We start from the raw sequence: 21,162 nt of genomic DNA on the forward strand, positions 1-21,162 counted from the left end.
CTTTCTCTTCAGGAGGAGCAATGACAGGACTGCAGTGGAGGCAGAGCGGACAGCAGAAGCTTAGACCAGAATGAGCAGAGGGCAGGGGAAGTCTTTTTATCAGGAGCAATAGTACATTTTTAAAGCATTTCTGAAAAGTTGACATGGTGTGACACCTCGAGTTGTGTGCATGCGGGGGCGAAGATGTGCGGGTGTGCCTTTTTTCCATAGAAATGTTTCTCAGAACAGGAGGTGCTCATCCCACACGTACCAGGCTGAAAGCAAAGAGACTGTGTTCAGAAAGATGCTAAATAAAGCAAGTGTTTAAGCAGAGGAGAAGGAAGATGAAAGAACAGTTCTAATGTGGATGTCAAAATAAGAATGGGACAATTGTTTAAAACAAAAGCCTAAACATTTCCGTGTACTTGGAAAATTGAATTAGAAATATATAGGCCTGGTTCTCCACTGCTTGTCATTACATAATCAAGTTTTGCACAGTACCATACTGTAAGGATGAAAGTGATTTATATCTTTCATCAGGAATGCAAATGGCTGAACTTTGCTTCATACTGCCAGGTAAAATATGCAAGCAAAGCAAAGAATTAAAATCTATCACAATGTTTGTGAAAATAACTATGATAGAGTGTATAGTGACTGAGAAAATAAAAAAATCTTCCTATTTTAGTTTGGCTGTTCCTACATAGTTCTCTTAACTTTTAACAAGGCAAGAGTAAATGGCCTCAAGTTGCACCATGGAAGGTTCAGGTTGGATATTAAGAAAACATCTCAGAAAGAACAGTGAGGCAGTGGCACAGGCTGCCCAGGGAAGCAGTGGAGTCACGGTCCCTGGAGGTGTTCAAGAAACATGGGGATGTGGCACTAATGGACATGGTTAGTGGATATGGTGGAGATGGACTGATGGTTGGACTGGATGGCATTAGTGGTCTTTTCCAACCTACGTAATTTTAGGATTCTGTGATTATTAGCATTGTGTACTGAATATTTTCACTGAAGTTGCAAGGCAACATCAGCTTTGTAATGTACAGGTTGCGGAACACAATAATATATAGTAGTATTGCACATTATTAGGAAGCTGATATATTGTTGAACAAATGTAACACAGGTAATGAATTAAAAGAACACATACTCATAATTGTGATTTTTTTGATTTTTTGATTCACAGTTCACCATATGTGTAATATGTATTCTTCTAGTAAATGTATAGCAGGGCAGTGGGGAAGAAGGCCATTTTTATGTACTCCTTGATGCTGCCTTTTTGGATCAGGTATAATTTCTCTGGAAGGAGGGAGGTACATAGTCACAGGTATACATTATAGTTTCTCTAATAAGAATGTTTAGATATAAGAAGCACCTTGGCATTGGAGTGACATTGGCAGGAAATGAGTAGGACAGCAAGCACACACACAGGAGCAGATGAGGATGCATGGGGGCTTCAAAGGAATAGCAGTAGTAGGGCTTGCACATTAGAAGTATTAAGGTTGCACAGTGAATAAGACAAATATACACATTATTTGTTAAGCAGGCAGTTATTGGAAGCCAGTGGAAAGCGAGAAAGGATCTAACCTGTTAGAATATGAAAGGATCTAACCTGTTAGAATATGATGGTCAAAAGAGAGATGTGATATCAATTCCCTTTTTATTTATTAATTTTCCCTAGCTGATCAGAATCTGCTCTCTGTCTAAAAAATCAAAATAAAATAAAATTTTATAGTGGCTTCAGGAACTTTCAGGAACATTTTTAAATGTCAAGTACCATTGTATGAATAATACTTCTCTGAGTAAATTCTTAGAATAATAGAATTGTTTGAGTTGGAAGAGACTTTAAAGACCATCTTAGTCCAACTCTCCTGCAATGAACAGGGACATGCACAGCTAGATCAGGTTGCTCAGCATCTGATCTAGCCTGGCCTTGAGTGTCTTCAGGCATGGGACATCCACTACATCCCTGGGCAGCCTTTTCCAGTGCCTCACCACTCTCACTGTAAAACACTTTTTCCTTATTATATCCAGCCTAAACCTCACCTCTTCTAGTTTGGAATCATTTCCCCTTGTCCTGTCACAGCAGACCCTGCTGAAGAGTCTGTTCCTTCCCTTCTTGCAGCCCCCTTTAGATACTGAAAGGCAGCTATCAGTTCTCCCTGCAGCCTTCTCTTCTCCAGGCTGAACAGCCCCAGATCTCAGCCTGAGTTATGTCTTCTTTTCGGTTTAATGAATTTCTTTCTTTTCTGTCCTTGTCTATCATTAACTTTCTGTCTCCTTCATTGCAGTCTTCATGGATCTTCAGGTTCTTTATTCATTATTTTTTTTTTTAGGTAAACTCATTAGACATGGTTCCTTTTCTCTTTCAGCATCTCAATATTTCAATCTTTCTAGTCTCCAAAGACAGAAAGAATGTAATTTTTCTGTTCTGTGTTCCATTGATAAATTATTAAAAACTGTAGGCTAGACATTTTCATTCCTATTTTTCATTGTTTCATGGAGACCAGGCAAGTGTCAGAAGTCAGACTGCCACAGTGAAACTTTCATCCTGCCAATATGAATGGAATCATTTGTTCCTAGATTTAGGGTGGTATTCTTGCCCACATGAAATCCTGCTATCTTTTGCAGCTGGCTTAGAGGCTAAGCAGGTCACCCCATACTGGTGATTTCTCCAGCACCTCTAATTTTGACAGGTTCGATACAACCAGCATTCCAATTAATACAATTTACCAGCATTTTTTCTCCTATATTTATAATAAAAATATACCAAATAGGATCTAAATTTAGCTCAGTCCCACAGTTTTGTGTTTCATCCAGACTGCTGCTGCAAAACCATCCAATTCCATGAATCTGGCTATAAATTCATATTAAGATTTTTTTTTTTCTTTGCTTGGTTTTTTAACTGATTTTCATGCATTTAATGAATATTATTTTTCCTATGCAATTTTCTTAATTCTCCTTCATGAATTCCAGTTGTTAACAGAAAGCACACAAGTATATATTAGTGATATTTTTTGACATAAAGACATAAATAAAATACAGAATCTCACTGAACAGTTTGAAAGATCAGACCTTTTACAGTGTACAAAAAGCAGTGGGGTCATTAATCTTATTCAACACCAAAGTCTTCAAAAAGATGATAGTGCTAGTCCTAACTGTGAAAAATATGCATTACAAATATTGCATTCTAGAAGCCATGTGAGTTGAGTCTCTGAATACCAGAAACATTGACAAATTTGCTTTGGAAGTTTTTTTTAGTGTTTATTTGGTGTGTAAAGAGTGAATTCTATTACTAAAAATAGAAACTTAGAAAAAGGAAATTTCAGTCTAAATGATTTAAAATATAATACATCTATGATCTGTATATGGCTGTAATCTTGACTTTATCTGTAAGTCTCCGTTCAAATAGCCTGGCTGTCGTACAGACTTCTCCTGAGTATAGGAGTGTTTAAGAATATTTTTCATCTTAAATGGTGAGATTTTTGAATGAGAGTTCATAGGCCGGAATGTGATGTAATGTAATTTGCTAATACATGTCCTCAAGGGCACATCAAACTATTTTAGTTTTATAAGCAATGAAGTGAAGGCAGAATAAGAATATCACAAGTTTTATGTGACTGATCCCATAATTTACATTGTTGAACATTTGCTTAAACTGTTAATATATTCAAAATTTATAGAAATAGCCTTCTTGAAATGCCAGCACAACCTCATAGTTCCATTAAAGCTGGTTGGGCTAGAAAAGTATTGAAATATACTCATATGTAGGCATAAATGACTTTTTAAAAAAGTGGGCTTTTTTCCTGTTTTTGTTTGTTTTTCAGCAGATGCTTCTGAAATGACTGAGAGACAAAGTAATCTGATGTTTGCCAAGCCAGGAGGAAGTGTCACTTTTACTTGCCCTTACGATATTGGAGGTTTGGTGCAGCAAGTGAAATGGGAAAGGATTAAAGCAGGTGGGACAGATACCATTGTCCTGTGTAACTCAGGAGGAGAGCGAAGATTTGGCTCAGATTTCATAAAACGTGCACTGGTGGATTGCTCTGGTCAGGCAAGCTCAAAGATTGTCATTCAAAACGTCACAGCTTCCGACTTCGCAAAGTACCGCTGCATGGCTACTGGAAGAAATAAAACCTTTGTGATGAGTTTCACTGTGGTTGGTAAGTAAAGAAGGTAGTGGTAAATGTTTTCAGGACCTTCTGAGGCATTAGCATCTTCACCCATAACAAATAACACTCCAGTAATAAGTGAGAGTTTATTCAAATGCCACATTCAAATTAGCAGTGTGAGAAAGATGACAAAGTTAACAATCAGTCTGGTTTCCGTGGAAATAAGCTGGTTTAGCTTGTCTAATGTCGTAACAGGACTTCAGATCTGTTTGTGAGAAGCTGATTTGATGATAGGAAGGAGACTCTTTGAAAGAGGAGACTGCAGAGTTTGCAAGGGAAGAACACTGATCTCCTGAAGACGTGGGGCGGTCCCCATTAACACAGTGTACTGCAGGGCATGAACCTTGGTCCTAGGTGAGAGACCTGTCTTCCAGTGGGAACTAAGAGCAAACTTCTGTTGTAAATGTAGAATCTGTAGAATTGTTCAATTGTTCAGACTGTGCTTTGTTCAAGTAAGGAATTTCCATAGCAGGAGCTGAATAATTCTTCAGGTTTTGCTGGGACTATTTTCACAGTTTGATTATAATGGAAGCTTCGGTCTCCATACACAGACAGATAAAATTAGATTGCTCAAACTGTGAGCTAAATCCCACTTTTAGTTCTATGTTCTGTTATGACTGTAAAAACAGTTCAGTTTTAGTTCTTCTGTGTAGAAGAACTTTTTCTCCTTTTGAAAACAGAGTTCTTGTACCACCCCAGCCCTTCTTCTCCTGTTGTAGCATTCAGGCCAGCTCTCTGCTGTCTTTGGTACTGCTTTTGTTAGTGTTAATAAATGAATGCTGGCAGACATCTGTTTGGCAGCACGTAGAGCTGTGGCATGCAGTATAGAGCTTCAGAATATGCTTCATCTCAGATACATGTATTGAGAATGCACTCAGGAAGAAAAAGTTGATAGATTTTACTCTGAACACTTGACCACGAAAGTCCATGAAAATGAACAAAATGTGATGAAGCATCAGGCAAATAATTTCTCTCACCTCTAAAATTTTTTAACATTCAATTTTCAAAATATTGACTATATTCATATAATTAAGCATTCACAATTTGTATAGCAATTAAAATATTTTGTTTGCTCCAAACAAAGTGTTTCTTGTACCAAACCTAAATCAAATAATGAGTTGCCAAACAGCCTCAACTTTAAGACCTACCTATGCAAATTCTTTCTAGTTAAAAACAAAACAAAGCAAAAAATAAATAAAGACATTGCCTGTTTTGATCTTGAAGAAAATTCTATTTATCATAGCTGGTTTTAACACCAGCATAGTTATGCGTTACTGTTGGAGAAAAAAGGTATGAAACCACTGAAGAAGCTCAAGTGTGATTCAGAAAACAGTCCTCCTCTAAAACACTCTACATTTTGATACACTTTATTTTGCTTTTTTTTGTTATTCCAAAAGAAGTGAAGCATCAAAGATTTCCAATTGTTTGCCTTTAATGTTTAGATATGTTTCATAATGCATGACTAATAGTTCCACGGGGATATGGAGAAATGCTAAGAGGAAAGCAGAGAGAGGCCAGGTGTCGGCTCCCACAGACCCTGTGAAGAACTTCACTCAGAGTTTCTTACTCTGCTTTGGTGCAGTTTTAATGAAAGAGTGATGACAGAAACTAGATGTGTTAATTTTTGTATATGCTCTATCAGTTCAGACACTTCATTTTCCTTGGGTAAGTGTTACAGCTAAGCCACAGTCTAGGCTTGGATTTGGTACCAAACTCTTCCAATGATTTTATTCTGTTGATGTAATTCTGCATGGGTACTGCAGATCTTCTTACCTTGGCCAGTGACAGAGGCATTCGGAAATACAGAGTCTAGGAGCTGGCAGAATAGTTGCGCTGTGAATAGTAATAGGGAGAACTCTGTTTTGATTGAGAGAGAGTAAGAGGAAAAATAATAAACTTTTTGTGTTTATTTTAAGAGAAGCTGTGTATTTAAAGATTCTAAGCATTTCTGAAGAGGAAGAAACTCGTAGGAAAGGAGATATAAAGTAAGGACAAGAGATTATCTGCAGAAATGATAATAATTCTAAAACCACAGATTCTGAGAGGTTACACAGGAGAAAAATGAAGCTTACTTCTTGTCTGAAGGTGGAAGTATTATTGCAAGGAGAAATAACATGAAATTCCTGTGAAGAAAAGAAGAGGAATGTAAGAGAACAGATATTTAGGTATGGGAAAAGCCTTGGCTGCTCTTGCAGTTGCGTCAGTAGAAGTCAGCATGCTTCATTTAATGTTTTTCATCATCAGTGAAAACAAAACCGTGGGATCTGTTCAGTATCATTGCCAGCTCTATCCCACCAAATATTGTTATTTTTGTTTAATAGTAACAGAATTTCCAACTGAAATGGCAGTTCTACAAATCTGTTTTTGACCTTAAAACCTAGAAAACATGAAGTAACATGTATGTAAATCAGTGTGGACTTGCCAAACAACAGCTGCAGAAACAGAAGGCTGAGTATTACATAATTATGTAACATGTTTAAGAGATTTAAGATTAATTTCTGTGTGCTCCTCACTGTTCTGCTGTTTCTGAAAATTCTGCTAATATGGTCATGTCACCAGATTTCACATCTGAACCAATCTTTAATTTTTACTTACCCCATTTTTCCCTCTGATTAATACTTTTCAGCGAGTTTCTGAAGGAAAGAAGCAGATTTGTTATAATTTTGTTTTGGTATATAAATAGGTATTCATAGGTACATTGGTATATAAAAGAAAGGGAGAATGAAAGAAATTGAAAACATGGAAGAAACTGTTATTTCATCCTGAAGACCTAAATGTTGTGGAAAGATTTAATTTCAAAATGAAAATTTACAGGCTTTGAACACCTCTCTCTGGCAGCAGCCACAGAATTGGGCTGACATCTGAGCTCAATGTGTGCAAATGCGGAGGCTTGCAGCACAAATGCACCTTTTGGTATTGGCAGGAGATGAAAGAAAAAAGGCATAGTGAAGTCACATTTCTCCCTACTGATTTACTTGTGTTATGGATAGACTTTAAAATGCCACTTCAGCTGTTTCAGGTGGCTGGGTAAGGCTCTGCAGTGGTTTCTGGGCCACCAGAGACAGTGCCAGCTGGGCAGCCCCTGGGACTACCTTCTGTGCAGTTTGAGACCTGGTGATCTGTGCATGAGGATGATGGATTGAATTTGGGTTGTGCCAGTGAGATGTGAGTTAATGATGTAAGGAAGGTCTGTGCCGATATTTTTTTCTTTCTGGTTTTGGCTTTGTTCATACTTTTTTTATTGTTACAATTTACTATCATTTTGAACCCACCTATTTTGCATGAAAACTACTGTAAAACACAAAAGCCTTATATGATTGAGCTCTATGCAGAATCTGTGTAGCAACTAATGCCTAAAATGGCTGATAGGAAGCTGCTTCAGTTTCAGAGCACTACTAAATTTTCTCCAGTGTATTTTAGCTATAAAAGAGACTTTTCACCTTGGGAACTATTTCCTGATGCCTTCAGTTTTAAAGAACAGGAAGCAAATAATCACAAAGATAACAGGTCAGCATAAGGCAAACCCAGCATTTAGAAAAAAATGGCAGATGAAATGAAAAGCAGGGCAGCCCTTGTAGAGTCACAGCGGGTTATCACACAATCCTTCCAAGCTGGGAGAAAGCAGCAGTACTTCTGTGCCACAGAAAATGAACACAACATAATGCTGTTCTAGTGGGTGAGGAGAATCAAAGTATGAGTGAAATTAGCTTCCTTCTTCATACATGAATTCTTCCTGTATGCATGCAAGATATCAGTCTTTGTCTGTGGATCTCTACTCAAAAAAGCACTTTTCTCTGAGCATAAATGCAGTCACTCTGGATTTCTATCTTTCACTTGTGGGCAAAATTATTTCAGTGATGTCTAGTTACATAGCTTACATGTCAGATCAGCAAGGCATGTGACAAGCTACATGTAGATATTCACAGTGCAGTTAAAATCTCTTGTTAGGACAAATAAATGTCTGCCCCACCAGTACTTTCTCCTCAAAACCAAAGCACTAAAGTCTTTGCACAGAAAAGTTTCAGAGTCTTGTAGAGAAAATGCCAAGGCTACAAAGCTATTGAGGGAGCAAATTTTGTCTAATAATGGGAATTTTACTCAAATCAACATATTGCCTTAGATGAGAACACAAGAGCTAAAGAGACACATGGCAAACCTGTAACGTGTTTCTTCAAAACCTAGAATGTTATGTTAAAGTTGTTAATTATAATAGATTTTGTATTGTTAACAAAAACAGCTGCTTCAGGAAAGGTTTACTTATTAAGATGAGAAAAGGCAAAAGGTCTTTTGAGTTGTTATTGCTTCCAAAAAAAATCTAATGACTTCTCTCATCCAAATTGAACTGACAGCTGATAATCCCAGTTCTCAAACTCATTCAGTCATAGATTGTTATCTTGACCTGATAAACTGAAGGTGAAATGCCATGAAAAGAAAAAAATGAAGTCTGGAGGGATTGGACTGCAGGATGGAGACATTGCTGAAGTCTGGAATTCTATCCACATTCACCCACCCAAAATGGTAATTAAGCATACAATTTTAAACAGAGTAGCAAAAATTTCTTTGTTGCTTACAGAGTGTTTTCTCCTTATTCCTGTAAGTATTCATTGGCACAGATGAAGATTTTCTGTGGCAAGTAGCCAAGAACTTTAAAAAAATTTTTTTTCTTGGAGCTGGACATATGCATATGCACTATTCTGTCATTTCAAGCATGTAGACATTGAAAACATGCTGGAAGTAGAGTGTCTGCATTTTGTAGTTGTAATGACAGAAGTCAGTTTGTGTAATCAGGTAGCATTCTCTATTGTGTCACATACCTTCAGCAGCGTAAACTTTTGAGAGAGTAAGTAATATTGGAATCCAGTGATAAGATTCATATGTATTCAGTATTTTTTTGTTATCCTTTCCAATGAGCACATTAATACTAAACAGGCATACCTGATTTCAATGGGTAGTTTGATCCAGGAGAAAAGCCAACTGATGATGGCTCAGCAGATGGTTTGCTGAGATTATTGTCATTACCAATACTGATTCTTTTTCATTTGTCTTTGAATTAAGCGTATAGTTTTCTAGTCTATCCAGAATTAAAGCTCTTTGGAGCAGCTGTGGCTTCATCTTCAACTGCTCTTTCTCTCTACATTGTCTAGAACATTAAAGAGAGCTAACCTAAGTAGTTATTGCTCACCAATAACTTGTTAGTTTCTATCTGAAACACACAGAACAACTTTGTGTCCATAAGATATGTTCGCTGTTTTGCATTAGGTAATACAAAACAGCACCCTATGACTTCTTTATACTGAAGTTTCCCTTTTTATTGTAGAATCACAGAATATCCCAAGTCGGAAGGAACCCATAAAGATCAATCAGTCCAGCTCCTGGCTCCATGCAGGACCACCCAAAATACAAACCCTGTATCTGAAAGTGTTGTCCAAATGCTCCTTGAACTTGGGCAGCCTGGAGCTGTCCTCTTTTCCATGCTTGATCATCCTCTGGTGCAGACCCTTTCCCTGACCCCCAGCTGCCCCTCCCTTGACACAGCTCCATGCCGTTCCCTCGGGCCCTGTCGTTGTCACACAGAGCAGAGCTCAGCACTGCCCCTCCGCTCCCTTTGAGGAGCTGCAGCCGTTATCAAGCCTCCTCTCAGCCTTCTTTTTCCATCCAGAAGCATCCTCACCTTTTCGTATGCCTTGCTTTTATTACTACATGTTGAGAAACTGAAGAACATGCAGGAAATATTTATTCAGTACATATTTGGACAGGCTCACGCTCTCATCAAAACGGTGCTATCACATGAGCTCACTGGAGTTTGCTAGAAGTTTGATGTTATTAGAAGTTGGTAAAACCACCTGACAAAGATATTTGTGGCTACTGCTAGTCACAAATACACTGTATACCGTGTTTATTACTTTCTATTTGTGATTGCTTGTTTTTTGTGCTGTTTACTCTCAAGTTTGCAGACAGCTAGCACAGAGACGCAACAGAAGCAGGAAACAGCACACTGTGGTGGGCTGCAAAAAGCTGAGTTAGAATTCTGTGGTTTGACATACTTTTTTTTCTTCCTCTTTTTAAGGATAGCAATAAATGATGATAAAAATCATACATTTTAAACAAATAACTATGTTGAGGACTAGAATTGTGGACTTGCTATGTGACTTTGAGCATATTACTTTTCCAGCTCTTTCCACTTGAAAGAATGACTCCCTCATGTTCATGGTAACCCCCTCATTATTACATGTTGATCTGCAGATTTATTTGAAGAAATGATTCCATATTGGAGAAGACTATGCTCGAACTACAATAAATGTAACTTTCCCTTTCTCAGTTTTGATTCTCAAAGAAATTATTTTTGCTAATACTGGAACAAATAGGGTTGACATCCATCACCAAATTATTTGCAGTACAGAGCTATAAAAATTTGATCAGAACAGAAGAATTTCTTGTGGAAATATTTTTATTAAAAAATGAACAGATTTTGTTTTGAATCAGAGTTGAAAATAACTGATAAAAGTGTGAAGCACTGAATTCTGGGGCTGAGAAATTGTCTGGTTGCTCATGGAATTAATGCAAGTTCATTATGCATGTATCTTATGAGAAAACCTTTACAATGTCATGGATATTCATTTAAGTCATTGGAGTGCTTTTATTGACTAAATATTGAGTCACTTATGAGTGCTGTTGGACTGCTTTTTCACCACAGGAGGGAATGAGAGGAAAAGGAATATGCAAGGCATCTCTGTTGTTTTTTTCTAGTACTGCTGCACTGTGTTCATTCACCTTCCATCATCTCAGTCGCAGCTTTTGTAAGCGCTAGTTCAGCATAACAAAGGCTCTTCAGAAATGAGGTAATGGTTGTGAGATCTGAATATTGAGCTTGAGATCTCATGGGATAATGTGCCTACATAATTGTTGATTTTCAGCTTAGTCTGTCATGGGAAGTTCATGATGTTTTATACAAAACTCTAACAATATTTATTGCAATCATATTCTAGCAACTTGGGATCACAAATGGCTTATTATCTACATAGCTGGAGGAACATCTGCTGCTGTTTTACTGTTAGTTTTCCTACTCATTTTCTGCATCACCACTGCTTATCGCAAAAAGTGAGTAACAAGTCAATCTGCTTGATATAGAAGCATGAAGCTATTCAGGTGTTAAAAGCTCTTCTATGCTTATCAGAGGCTATAAAAAAAATTGTAGACCTGGATATTTAATTTTCTTGCAAAAACTTTAAACTTGAAAAAACTAATCAGTTAAGCAGGTTATGAAATAAGTTGCTTTATTTTTCCCAATACAAGAACAAACAAAAACAACAACAAAACAAACAAACAAAAGATCTTACTCAAGTTCCTTAGCTAAATGCTTATTGTAATATTAACAGGTGATTAGTAAAGACTAACATAAGCTTATGCTGGACTGTTCCTATTTCATGCATAGAGAGCACAAGTGACATCTTGAGGTTTTCTTACATCTTGTAGCTTTTTGTATCTACTGTACACTAAGCATACAGTAGTAGTCAGATCCAGAATTTCTGCTTCCAGTGGAAGGAAATATTGAGTAGAAAAAAATAAATATGTTTATTTCCCATTCACATCACATGAAGCTTCCGGAATTTGCTGGCAATCTGTCATTGTTCTTGCCCCTGAACAGGAGCTCTTTTGATGTGTCTCCAGACCATTAGAAAAGAGTGCTAATCTCTTGCATGTTATGGTCTGCATTCAGAGGAAGGTGTATTGAATATTATTGATATCAATGGGCAAGTAAGTTACATCAGTGTTATCTCTTTTATGCTGGAATTAAATAGTTTGGACTATATTGTAACACATGATGCAGTTCCTTCCATTCTGTTTCTAACTGAATGTGTGTCACCAGGAAGAAGAGGAAGAGGATCACAGAGGCCTTATTTAATGCTTTGTACTGTACTCAGGACGAGGTGAGATCAGCTGGAGTTCACTCATACTTTGTATTTTGCATATTTTTTAACTTCATCTCTTCTGTATATGATGTTTACATTCCCTGAGTTGCATAGTATGATCTTAAACTACAGTTGGAAACACATTTCCATTGTTCTTTTTTTCTTGATGAAACAATTGTATTTAAAGATTTCTGCCACGTAGCTCTTTTGGTTTGCAACATTTGAACTATTTGATTATTGGCAATATTTATTTATTTTTTCCCTCAAGTTGGTAATTTCAAAACTGAGGCAAAAATCCCACCAAAAAATGTATCCTGTCATATTATTTGTATTCACCTATTTCTAGTTCAGCTTCACTATAATTTGTTGGTATAACTGTTAAATTGCTTCTTTTTGTATTTTAAGAATCAGTCAACTATTTGGAGTTCTGTGACATTTTCCCCCTAATAATTCCATTCAAAGCCTGAGTAGAAAGAGAAGATCCAACTTTTCTGCTTCTACCTTGTCTCTTTATACCCTGAGCCAAGGCATGAAGTAGCAATGTGCTCAGGAAAATGACCCACATAGTGGCTGTGACTCTGCCTTTCTATCTATTCCCCTAAGACAGCACTTGAGGAGATTTTCACTATAGATACAGACTTACAAAAAAGTCCTTTAACCTTCTGCCTCTTGGGTCAACATTAATCATAGCCTAGAGACTTGCCAATTACCTCAGAAACCATCTTCTGAAAGCACGGCAATTTTGAAAACACGACAACTAACAGAGGCACCACCATATTAATGATTTGAGTAATTCACAGTATGGTCCATATCTTTACAGTAACTCACTTTTTAAGATTGATGTGGGTTACTATTTCAGTATGTAAAGTGTGTACATGAAGAGAATGAAGCATTCCAGTGATACTGATACTTTGATACTTTACCAGTAGTGCAATATGACACAGCTGTGAAGTATATTCAAAGTACAACTTTGAACTGAATTTGAAAGTTATTCATGAAACAGGAAGACAAAAACTACTTTCATGGTTGAGTATTTCCCAGCAACAAAACAGCATGAGGAATTTTTTTTTAATTTTTTTTTCATTTCAAAGTCATTGTCTGAAAAGTCCTTCAACTTTCCGTTTTTCTTTTTTAAATGTTCTAGGCTGGTAACAATTATGCAGAACCCAATTATCACACCACATGGGACACAGAAAGAGGAAAAGAAGAGTCATCATTCAGGACAGCACAGGAGATTTACGTGAACTGCATAAACCTAAGAAATGATAATTAGCTTCTTTCTTGTGAATGAAGTAACCCGAGTTCAGACCATGTCGTTGCATGTTGGACTTGATTTGTTTTGCACAGGTAGCTGCAGAAGGTTAAACTGGCTGCCAAGCATGGCCTATGCTGCCCTGTCCAGACAGCACAGGTACCCAAGCCAGTCAGGGTTCATCTGCATTATGAGATAGTCTGAAGCACTAACGCACCCTTTGATTCATATGTACAAGTGAAGACTATTGGTACTTCTAATACTTAAACATTTTTACCCAGTAGGTGCACTTACAGGTAATAATTTCAGAACAACTATGCAGAGCAAAGCAGTATATGTTTAAACTACATTCATTTCATCGGAAGAAAAAATGTCTGAGAAGCCTGTGTGGCAAGGTGAGAAAGAAAATGTGCTCCGTGTTCTCTGTATTCATGACTTTCAAATCTTAAAATTGAGAGCATTATAGAATAAAAAAAGTCCATGATTTTCCACACAGGAGGTGTTATCACACTGTTGGGCAAACAGTATTATTCAGCTGGCAAAAGCAAATGTATCAGGGAAACCTGAAGTTAGATTTGAAAGCAGGAAGAGAAGCGTGCTGTCTGACAGTGATGTGGTTTACATGCTTCTTGCCACTCACGACAGCTATTCCAGTGCTCACTGCTTGCGATAAAGAATAGAAACACAGCCCCCAGCCAACATGTATTTTCACACGCATGCACACATTTTTTTTTCCTCTCTCTTGAATGCTCAGGAGAAAACAAAACATTAAGACTCTGTTACTGTCAAGTTATATTTAATAATAATTTATTATAAGGTTTAGTTGAATGAAAAATAAATGAGAACATGGAAGATACATGAATAAATGATGCAAAGCAGAAAAAGCACGATTGAGAACATTTACAAAACAATACACAGATGTGTGTTTGTATGTGTTGCATATGTATATTTTCTGCTAAAAACTACAAAACGAACCACACAGAAATTGAACAAACAGACAAAAATAAAAAAAATAAAAATTAAACAAACAGAACTAGAAGGCAGACCTGAGAATTAGGATCTACACATCTTTTGGCCTTTCACAAATCTGCCATATTACTGAAGGATGGAATCCCAGTAGATGATATTACCATGAAAGCTGATAATTATACATGTCTGTATTCTACAAACTGTATGCCTGGCCCACCTATGCCTGATTCCCCTTTTCTCTTGTTGCATTACTAAAAGTGTGACTGAATATAACTTTTGTTTTGGAAAGGTTTTGTGGAAGGCATCATCAGTCTGCCTACAAAACAATTGCCGGCTCAACTTGGCTGGCAAAGGAGCAACAGGCTGACAGTGAAAAGCAGAAGTTATGTGGCTTTCTCCAGTGAAAGCTTTCTTCACATGCAAAGGAAAACATGAGTCTAGGTTCTTGAGTGGACACAAGACTACTTTGAACTATCTGTGTGATAATAGTATTGTACGGCTATCCTACACTTCAGCTAAAAATCTAAAAACGTAAGCCAGAGTCCTTCAACCTAGCATTGAAGACTCAGATTCTTTTACAATGTCAAACACCATTAGAAAACATCTCATTTTGGTTTTGTGTACTCCTGAACAAGGACACATACACATGACAAGGGATATATTTTTCCTTTCACTTCTTGAAGGTAATCAGATATATAAATGCTTGCATGTGCAACTGATGAGGATACACAGAACTGTACTATTAATAAGTTGGTTTATTTCCTGAGTTATCATATGTCAAAGCAGATAATTCTAAGTTGTGCACAGCATTACAAATAAAACCCTGTAGCACTGCATCATTTCTTTGATGATTCCATTTATATTAAAATGCCAAAATGGTGATGCAATGAATTGGATTACATTGAAGATCTCAGTTGGAATCCTGATACAGAAATATCCATAGCCGAGAAGTTGCTATTGATTCACTGTTTGTAGAGACTCTAATCACATCCCTACTTCTCTGAAGACAGAAAAGGGGACAGGTTAAATATCTGTGATATCAGATTGCTTTTATTATATCTGATAATGCCCCTATTTCTTGCTTCCCTTGGTGCTTTTAGCTTGTCTGCATGCTTTTTTTTTTTTTTTTTTTTTGAAAGAATTGCTTATTTTTGAGATTTAAGGAAGAAAAAAAAATCTGTAGTGCACATCTTTGCAGATATTTAATCTAGTTTAATTCAAATTCCATAAACATAATACTTCTATCAAGATAGTCCACAGGGAAAATCACATTACACATAACATAATAAGAACAGTATTTTTTTTTTCCTCATAAAGCAAACTCAAAGGAACAGTTTCATTTTTGTATCATTGTAATATCAGTGAACAGCAGCTGAACATGAGACTGATACAAATAAAAAACAGAAAACAATTCATACCTCATCATTATTCTCTGTGGTTTAAAAACAAGTGAGTTATGCACAAGTGTCCAAAAGTGTCAATAGAAATGAGATATTAAATATCTTTAAATGCTTTATGAGTCCAGGAGGATAGGACCTAGCGAGAGCCTGTTTGCTGTGAATGAGTATGGATTATGTAAGTAGACTGTCCTGTGCAGAATAATAAAGTCTATTGTTAATTTGTGTTTAAATCCAAAATTTCCTATAGATTTGCCTTTTTCTTTTGGAAAATGTTACTTTTTTGGGGGTAAAATTGATCAACTGTAACTTGGAAATTTCTTCCTGAACAGTTACTGTGCTATTTAATCCTGTATTACTTGCTTGAATAGTTAAAAGAGAGAAAGAAAAAAAAAAAAAAAGAAAAAAAAAAAAAAGGAAGAAACATGGCATGTGTATGGACATCAGATAGCTCAGAACGCTATCTCAACTGTCTTATTGTTTTAAAGCCTTACAAAGTCTACATAAAGGAAATGAAGATAGTAAAGCATTTTTCCATTAAAGAGTGTCTTGAGCCAGTGGATAACCACTTCCTGTGCAACAGGAAAATGAACCTATGACATTTTAAGAAAAGGAGAACTAGGCTTCTTTTCCATAATGATAAAAATTCACATTTTGCAATCATGGTTTATGCTGGGTGAAAAGGCAGCTGTTTAAGCCTCATGTACAAAAGAAAATTCAGTTTTCGTTACTTCTAGTACCTTTTAGATTAATAGAAATATGAAGTCTTTAAGAAGCTTAAACTCATATCATTTTTTAAAAAAAGAAATCAGAGAAAAAGAAAACATTTCAATTCTGTCTCTAAAACAAAACAGTCTGAAGTAGACATTTATTATTTTATTTATTTTAAGACAGGCAGTCACCAGACTTTGGATCAATGGAGAGAATACTAAACCCACTGTCTATGAAAGATGGTGCAAGTTAGAACAGTAAATTACATCACATCACCTCTTGTTACCATATCTTTCCTTTCTTTATCTCAAATATGTCCCTATACCTTGAAGAGCTTCCCTAACCCTGTAATATATTCATAACAGTGACTGTTCTGCTTGTCTTTTCATCTTCCTTGGCTGTGCATCTTCAGGTTAAATGCACCAGTTAGGAAGCAGTTTGCTACGAGGGCTGGATCCAATGAGGAATGGGAGAACATTGTACAAACTCCACTTCAGGAAGAGTAGTCTAACACTTAATCCTCTATCCAATCCCACCTGCCCTAAATTTCCAGGCACCTTTCCCATGAGGCTCCTTAAGTTTTGTAGTGACTGCTAGAAATAATTAGTTTTAACAAATGTGCTACACTAGCAAACCAACCACCTGCTCTTTGGATCTTGGTTTGATTTCAAAGGACTGATCTCAGCATCAGATTGATTTCTGTGTTTTTTTTTTTTTTTTTTTTTTTTTTTTGTGTGTGTGTGTGTGTATGCATGTGGAACCATAAAAACCTTTGGGATTCAGGGCTCTGTTTATTTTCTTTTTTATCTGCATATCATGTCCCTCTAAACCTTCTGTGTCACTGAGCTATGTAAAAGTTCGAATCAATGATACTTATTTACACCCGCTAACCCTGCCTCAGTGAGTACTCCCCAGCACAAGTGGAAGAAGGCTTATTTCCTTTAAAGTCCAAATGCTCAATAGAAGTTAATCCTCTAAACAGCTCTGTACGTCTGATACTAAGGGTTAGTTCCAAATCCTGCCTGCAAGATAGGCTGGAGACTCCAGAAGCAGAAACTACACACCAGGTTCACAGACTGCTTTACTTAATGTGAAAGTACAGCAGTTCAACAGACATTTCAAATGCTCACACATTCCCGAGGAACTGGTCTAGAGCACAGAACTACTGAGAACAAGATGTGTCTCCACGGATATACCAAGCTGGCATGTGATGGCAAAGTACATATGGGGGTCAGGGTGAGCACTTTCCCTTTGACATCTATTATGAATGGTCACACTCTGAGGCTACAGACACAGTGGTCTTCAAAGCACTAAGACCGATTGGGCTTTTCACTGGTAAATGACATCCCAGATGTTCCTGCCATAGTTGTTTCATACACACCAAATCAGCCAGGGAATGAAAGACCTTAGCTAAGTTCCTACTCTAGGCTGCAGCAGACACATCCCATCCTACTCTCCCACTTGAAGCTGGGCTCCTGTACTGAAACAACTCATGCTTTAAAGACTAAGAAGAAGAGCCATGAGCAGGCTCACAGGACTTAGTAGGACGCTCCTCCAGCAAGAACATTCTCATTTTTGCTTTCCCCCATAATGCTTTGTTTTCTCTGCTCTAGTCCTTCCTTACAGAATAATGACTGAAGAGAAAAGTGTGAGAATGTGGATACCATAGGACAAATACATAGGAAGTTTGTGAACACATCCTTTGAAATAAGAGAGCCTCAGGTTTATCAAGATACCATCAGCTATGTGAGGCTGAGAGGCTGCTGGAGCAGAATGTGTCTGCTCTGATGAATTAGAGGAGGAGTTTTACCTTACTGCCTGTGCCTGGGATATAAGAGTTGAGCTAGAAACTACAAAGGAAATACAGAAATTTATAGAAAGGTTCAAATAACTAGTATTTATTAACTCCACATCAACACTGTTAGCCAATTAGATAAAATAGCTAAAATAAATTTCTAGCACCATCTGACATTTTTCTTCTAATTTTATGCTTACTTAAAACAATGATTATGTAGTTTTAGAAATGGTGATTTTGACAGAGATTTATCACTTTTCTTAACAGTTTACTTAATTACAATGTTACAGTAAGTAAATATTGATCTTATGAAGCAGTAAGTTTTCTAACATGATTTAAATGATAAACAGCTTATCACGCTAAGAAACAGTCATATAATAATATAAATGCACAGTATCTTTTCCTTTTTATCTTTCTCTGAAAAAAAAAAAACAAAACAAAAACAAACTGTCTGAAGCAGATATCTATCAGTTCATTCTAAATTTCCGTAACTTCCACAGAAATCAAATTAAGGGAGGACTTTTCCCACAGAACTTTGTTGAATTATAATTGGAAACAAATGGGAACACCCATGTACATATTTTTAGGCATACTAAATGCAAACACTGCTGCTATTATCGCAAATCTGATCAGCTCTCAAATACTCTTAAGTCATATTTTTAGCAGTATCCGGCTGCAGAATTGTATACTAACAATTACGATGCATTGTGCATATCTTTCACTAGCACTAGATTACATAATGCACTTTACCTGGGCTCTTGGCTCTTCCAGCCCTGTTAGGGAAAATGAACTGAGTGCTTCTAAGCCTGTTGCTTAGAGCATCATAAAGCTGTGAGTTGCATTAAACACAAAATATTGTTCCCAGCTTTGATAAAACCAAAAGTTGAATATTCTGGAAAGCTGTACTGCACTCAACATGGCCCACTGCCATGTGCTGAAATTCTACTAAATTCTCCCAGTCTTTTTAAAGGTTTCAGCTTTGTTTTTAATTATTATTATTTTTTTTTAACCTTATTCCTATAATTTTCATTAGATTTTAGAACCCACCTTTCTAAAATAGTGTTTTTCAAAGAAAGAGAAAACCCTCAAAGAAGTGAAAAAGAGTGAGCGTATTTGAATAGAAAATCAGATTTCTTCTGTGTCCTCTGATTTTTCCTTGTAACCATCTTAAATCAGTTTAACTTACAAAAGGCAGTCCTAGAACATAAATATCTCCTGTCACAGCCTGACATCTACAGAAACTCAAGAAACGCAGCAATTAACATCAATGAGGACAGCTCTATTTTAGATATAGGAGCTACAATAAGAATAAACATTTAACTGAAACCTTTATTTTTGTTATTGGTACCAATTTGCCAAGTTAGTTGATTAATTTTGTGCTGTTTTCAATGCGTGCTGCAGTCTTACTGTCATACAATCATAAAAAGATTGAAAACAATACGCAGCCCATGCTAAAAACAAAGGTTAAGTTCAGTCATGTCAAGTACTATTAGAGAAAAAAAAACACACTACTGCAAAATGTATTCATTCTCTTGACAATCTCAGGACTGTAAGAACAGAATGAGGTAAATCTGTTGAATCTCATGAGGATTTCTGTACTCAAGGAAAAAAAATGAAACCTTATCTTCTCTTTGGGATTTTCGGTGGATTTAAAAAATTAACTCCATCTTAAACAGCATATTGGATTTTGAGCTTTCATTTACTTAAAATGGAATTTTCTTCTCCATTACAACTTTCAACATTCATATCAATATTGGCATTTTAAAGTGCTTTAATTGTAATTCATCATGCTTAAATACTACTTCCTTTCATATCTGTTTTAACCATATCCATGAAAATCCATTAGACTGTGTATGCATGTGAAGATGCTAAAAGCATATTAGTAGAGTGGAACCTCCATTTTCTTTAGGAGAAACCCTTCACCTCTGGATTTGTATAACCAATAGATATCAAGATGTTACAATCACAAAATAAACAAGAGAGCTAGGCAAAGTGGACAATGATAACAAGAGAGAATAAATGGAAGGCTTACCCTTATGCTGGGCTCACCACAAAACACCAGGAGGGATCTCCAGACAAGATCCTTCCCCAGTGGTAGCCAGCTCTTAAATAGGTCTTCCGGCAGCACAGCTGAATTGTTTTCACCTGTGCTCCTCTGGCTGGCTCATGGCTCGCCTCAGGTGATCAATCAGAGGTTCAGGCTGTGACTCAGCAGTTCCCATACAGGATTGTAATAGTTATGCTTCAAAGCACATGTCATTTTAATAGTTGCTGAATATACAGCAGCTTCACCTGTCACTTTTCACTGTCCTGTAAGGGCATGGGAATGGACAGACTTCCAGTTGCAACAACCAGTTTGACAGTGTCCCTGGACTTTTATTTCACTATGTTTCCAGGATAACACACACCTTTATCTAAAATCGAAAGTGGAGTGTTTATTTAGAATATCACGAACAAACGCAGATTTCAAGACTTAGCATTTTCAGAATTAATATATCAAACCTCATACTCTTTGATTTTAAAGCTTTGCCACCTCAGCGGTTTGCACAGTTATTACCTTCTGCTAACAGAGCATAGTTGTCTGTGGGGAAAAGGGTTCTAATACATACAAGTTGTGAAACAAGTTGGTTTGGAAAGAGTCAAAATTTGGATTCTGTATGGAAAAATAAAATGTTCCAGTGCTGTTGGATCTGTTCCTATAATCCAGGAACTTTTCACACTTTCTCCACAGTCCATGCTACTCTGTATAAGGATAAAAGCCACATGTATTTATTTTCAGCAGGTAAAAAAGGATATAAATACACTGATATTATACCCTAAAAGGCAGATTAATTGGAACACATTCCTCATTTCTTTTGAGGAAGAAACAGTAGTAAATTAATAACACCATATTTCATGCTAGAAAGCACAGCCATTTAAGAGACTTGTATTTCGTCAGGGAAAACCATCCTGCAGTTTCTAGGTTACCAATTGAAAATTA

At 36.7% G+C, this 21,162-nt stretch overlaps 1 protein-coding gene and 1 long non-coding RNA gene across 6 annotated transcripts in view; one reads left to right on the top strand and one right to left on the bottom strand.

The window, feature by feature from the left end:
* The window catches only part of CD226 (CD226 molecule), a 30,032-nt gene extending 13,932 nt beyond the window's left edge, over positions 1-16,100 (top strand). For 2 of the 3 annotated variants that reach the window (XM_052704004.1, XM_052704002.1), the window contains exons 3-6: positions 3,804-4,139; positions 11,135-11,246; positions 12,016-12,076; positions 13,203-16,100. In XM_052704004.1, the coding sequence (XP_052559964.1) occupies positions 3,804-4,139; positions 11,135-11,246; positions 12,016-12,076; positions 13,203-13,331 (638 nt within the window). In that variant the 3' untranslated portion in view covers positions 13,332-16,100. The remainder of the gene's footprint in view (positions 1-3,803; positions 4,140-11,134; positions 11,247-12,015; positions 12,077-13,202) is intronic. The other variant, XM_052704003.1, reaches the window with a different exon arrangement.
* On the bottom strand, positions 5,708-20,244 carry LOC128091076 (uncharacterized). Of its 3 annotated transcripts, none has more exons than XR_008211228.1 (3): positions 20,215-20,244; positions 6,744-6,781; positions 5,708-6,271 (listed from the first exon to the last, which is right to left on the bottom strand). It is a non-coding gene; the product is annotated as an uncharacterized LOC128091076 (long non-coding RNA). The 3 variants fall into 3 exon arrangements; XR_008211227.1 differs by lacking the exon at positions 20,215-20,244 and having other exon boundaries at positions 5,708-5,981; positions 6,221-6,271; positions 6,744-9,663; XR_008211226.1 differs by lacking the exon at positions 20,215-20,244 and having other exon boundaries at positions 6,744-9,663.
* Positions 20,245-21,162: the final 918 nt, after the last annotated feature.

This window comes from Tympanuchus pallidicinctus, unplaced genomic scaffold, assembly GCF_026119805.1.
Source record: "Tympanuchus pallidicinctus isolate F22 unplaced genomic scaffold, pur_lepc_1.0 scaffold5, whole genome shotgun sequence".
NCBI classification, from domain to species: domain Eukaryota; kingdom Metazoa; phylum Chordata; class Aves; order Galliformes; family Phasianidae; genus Tympanuchus; species Tympanuchus pallidicinctus.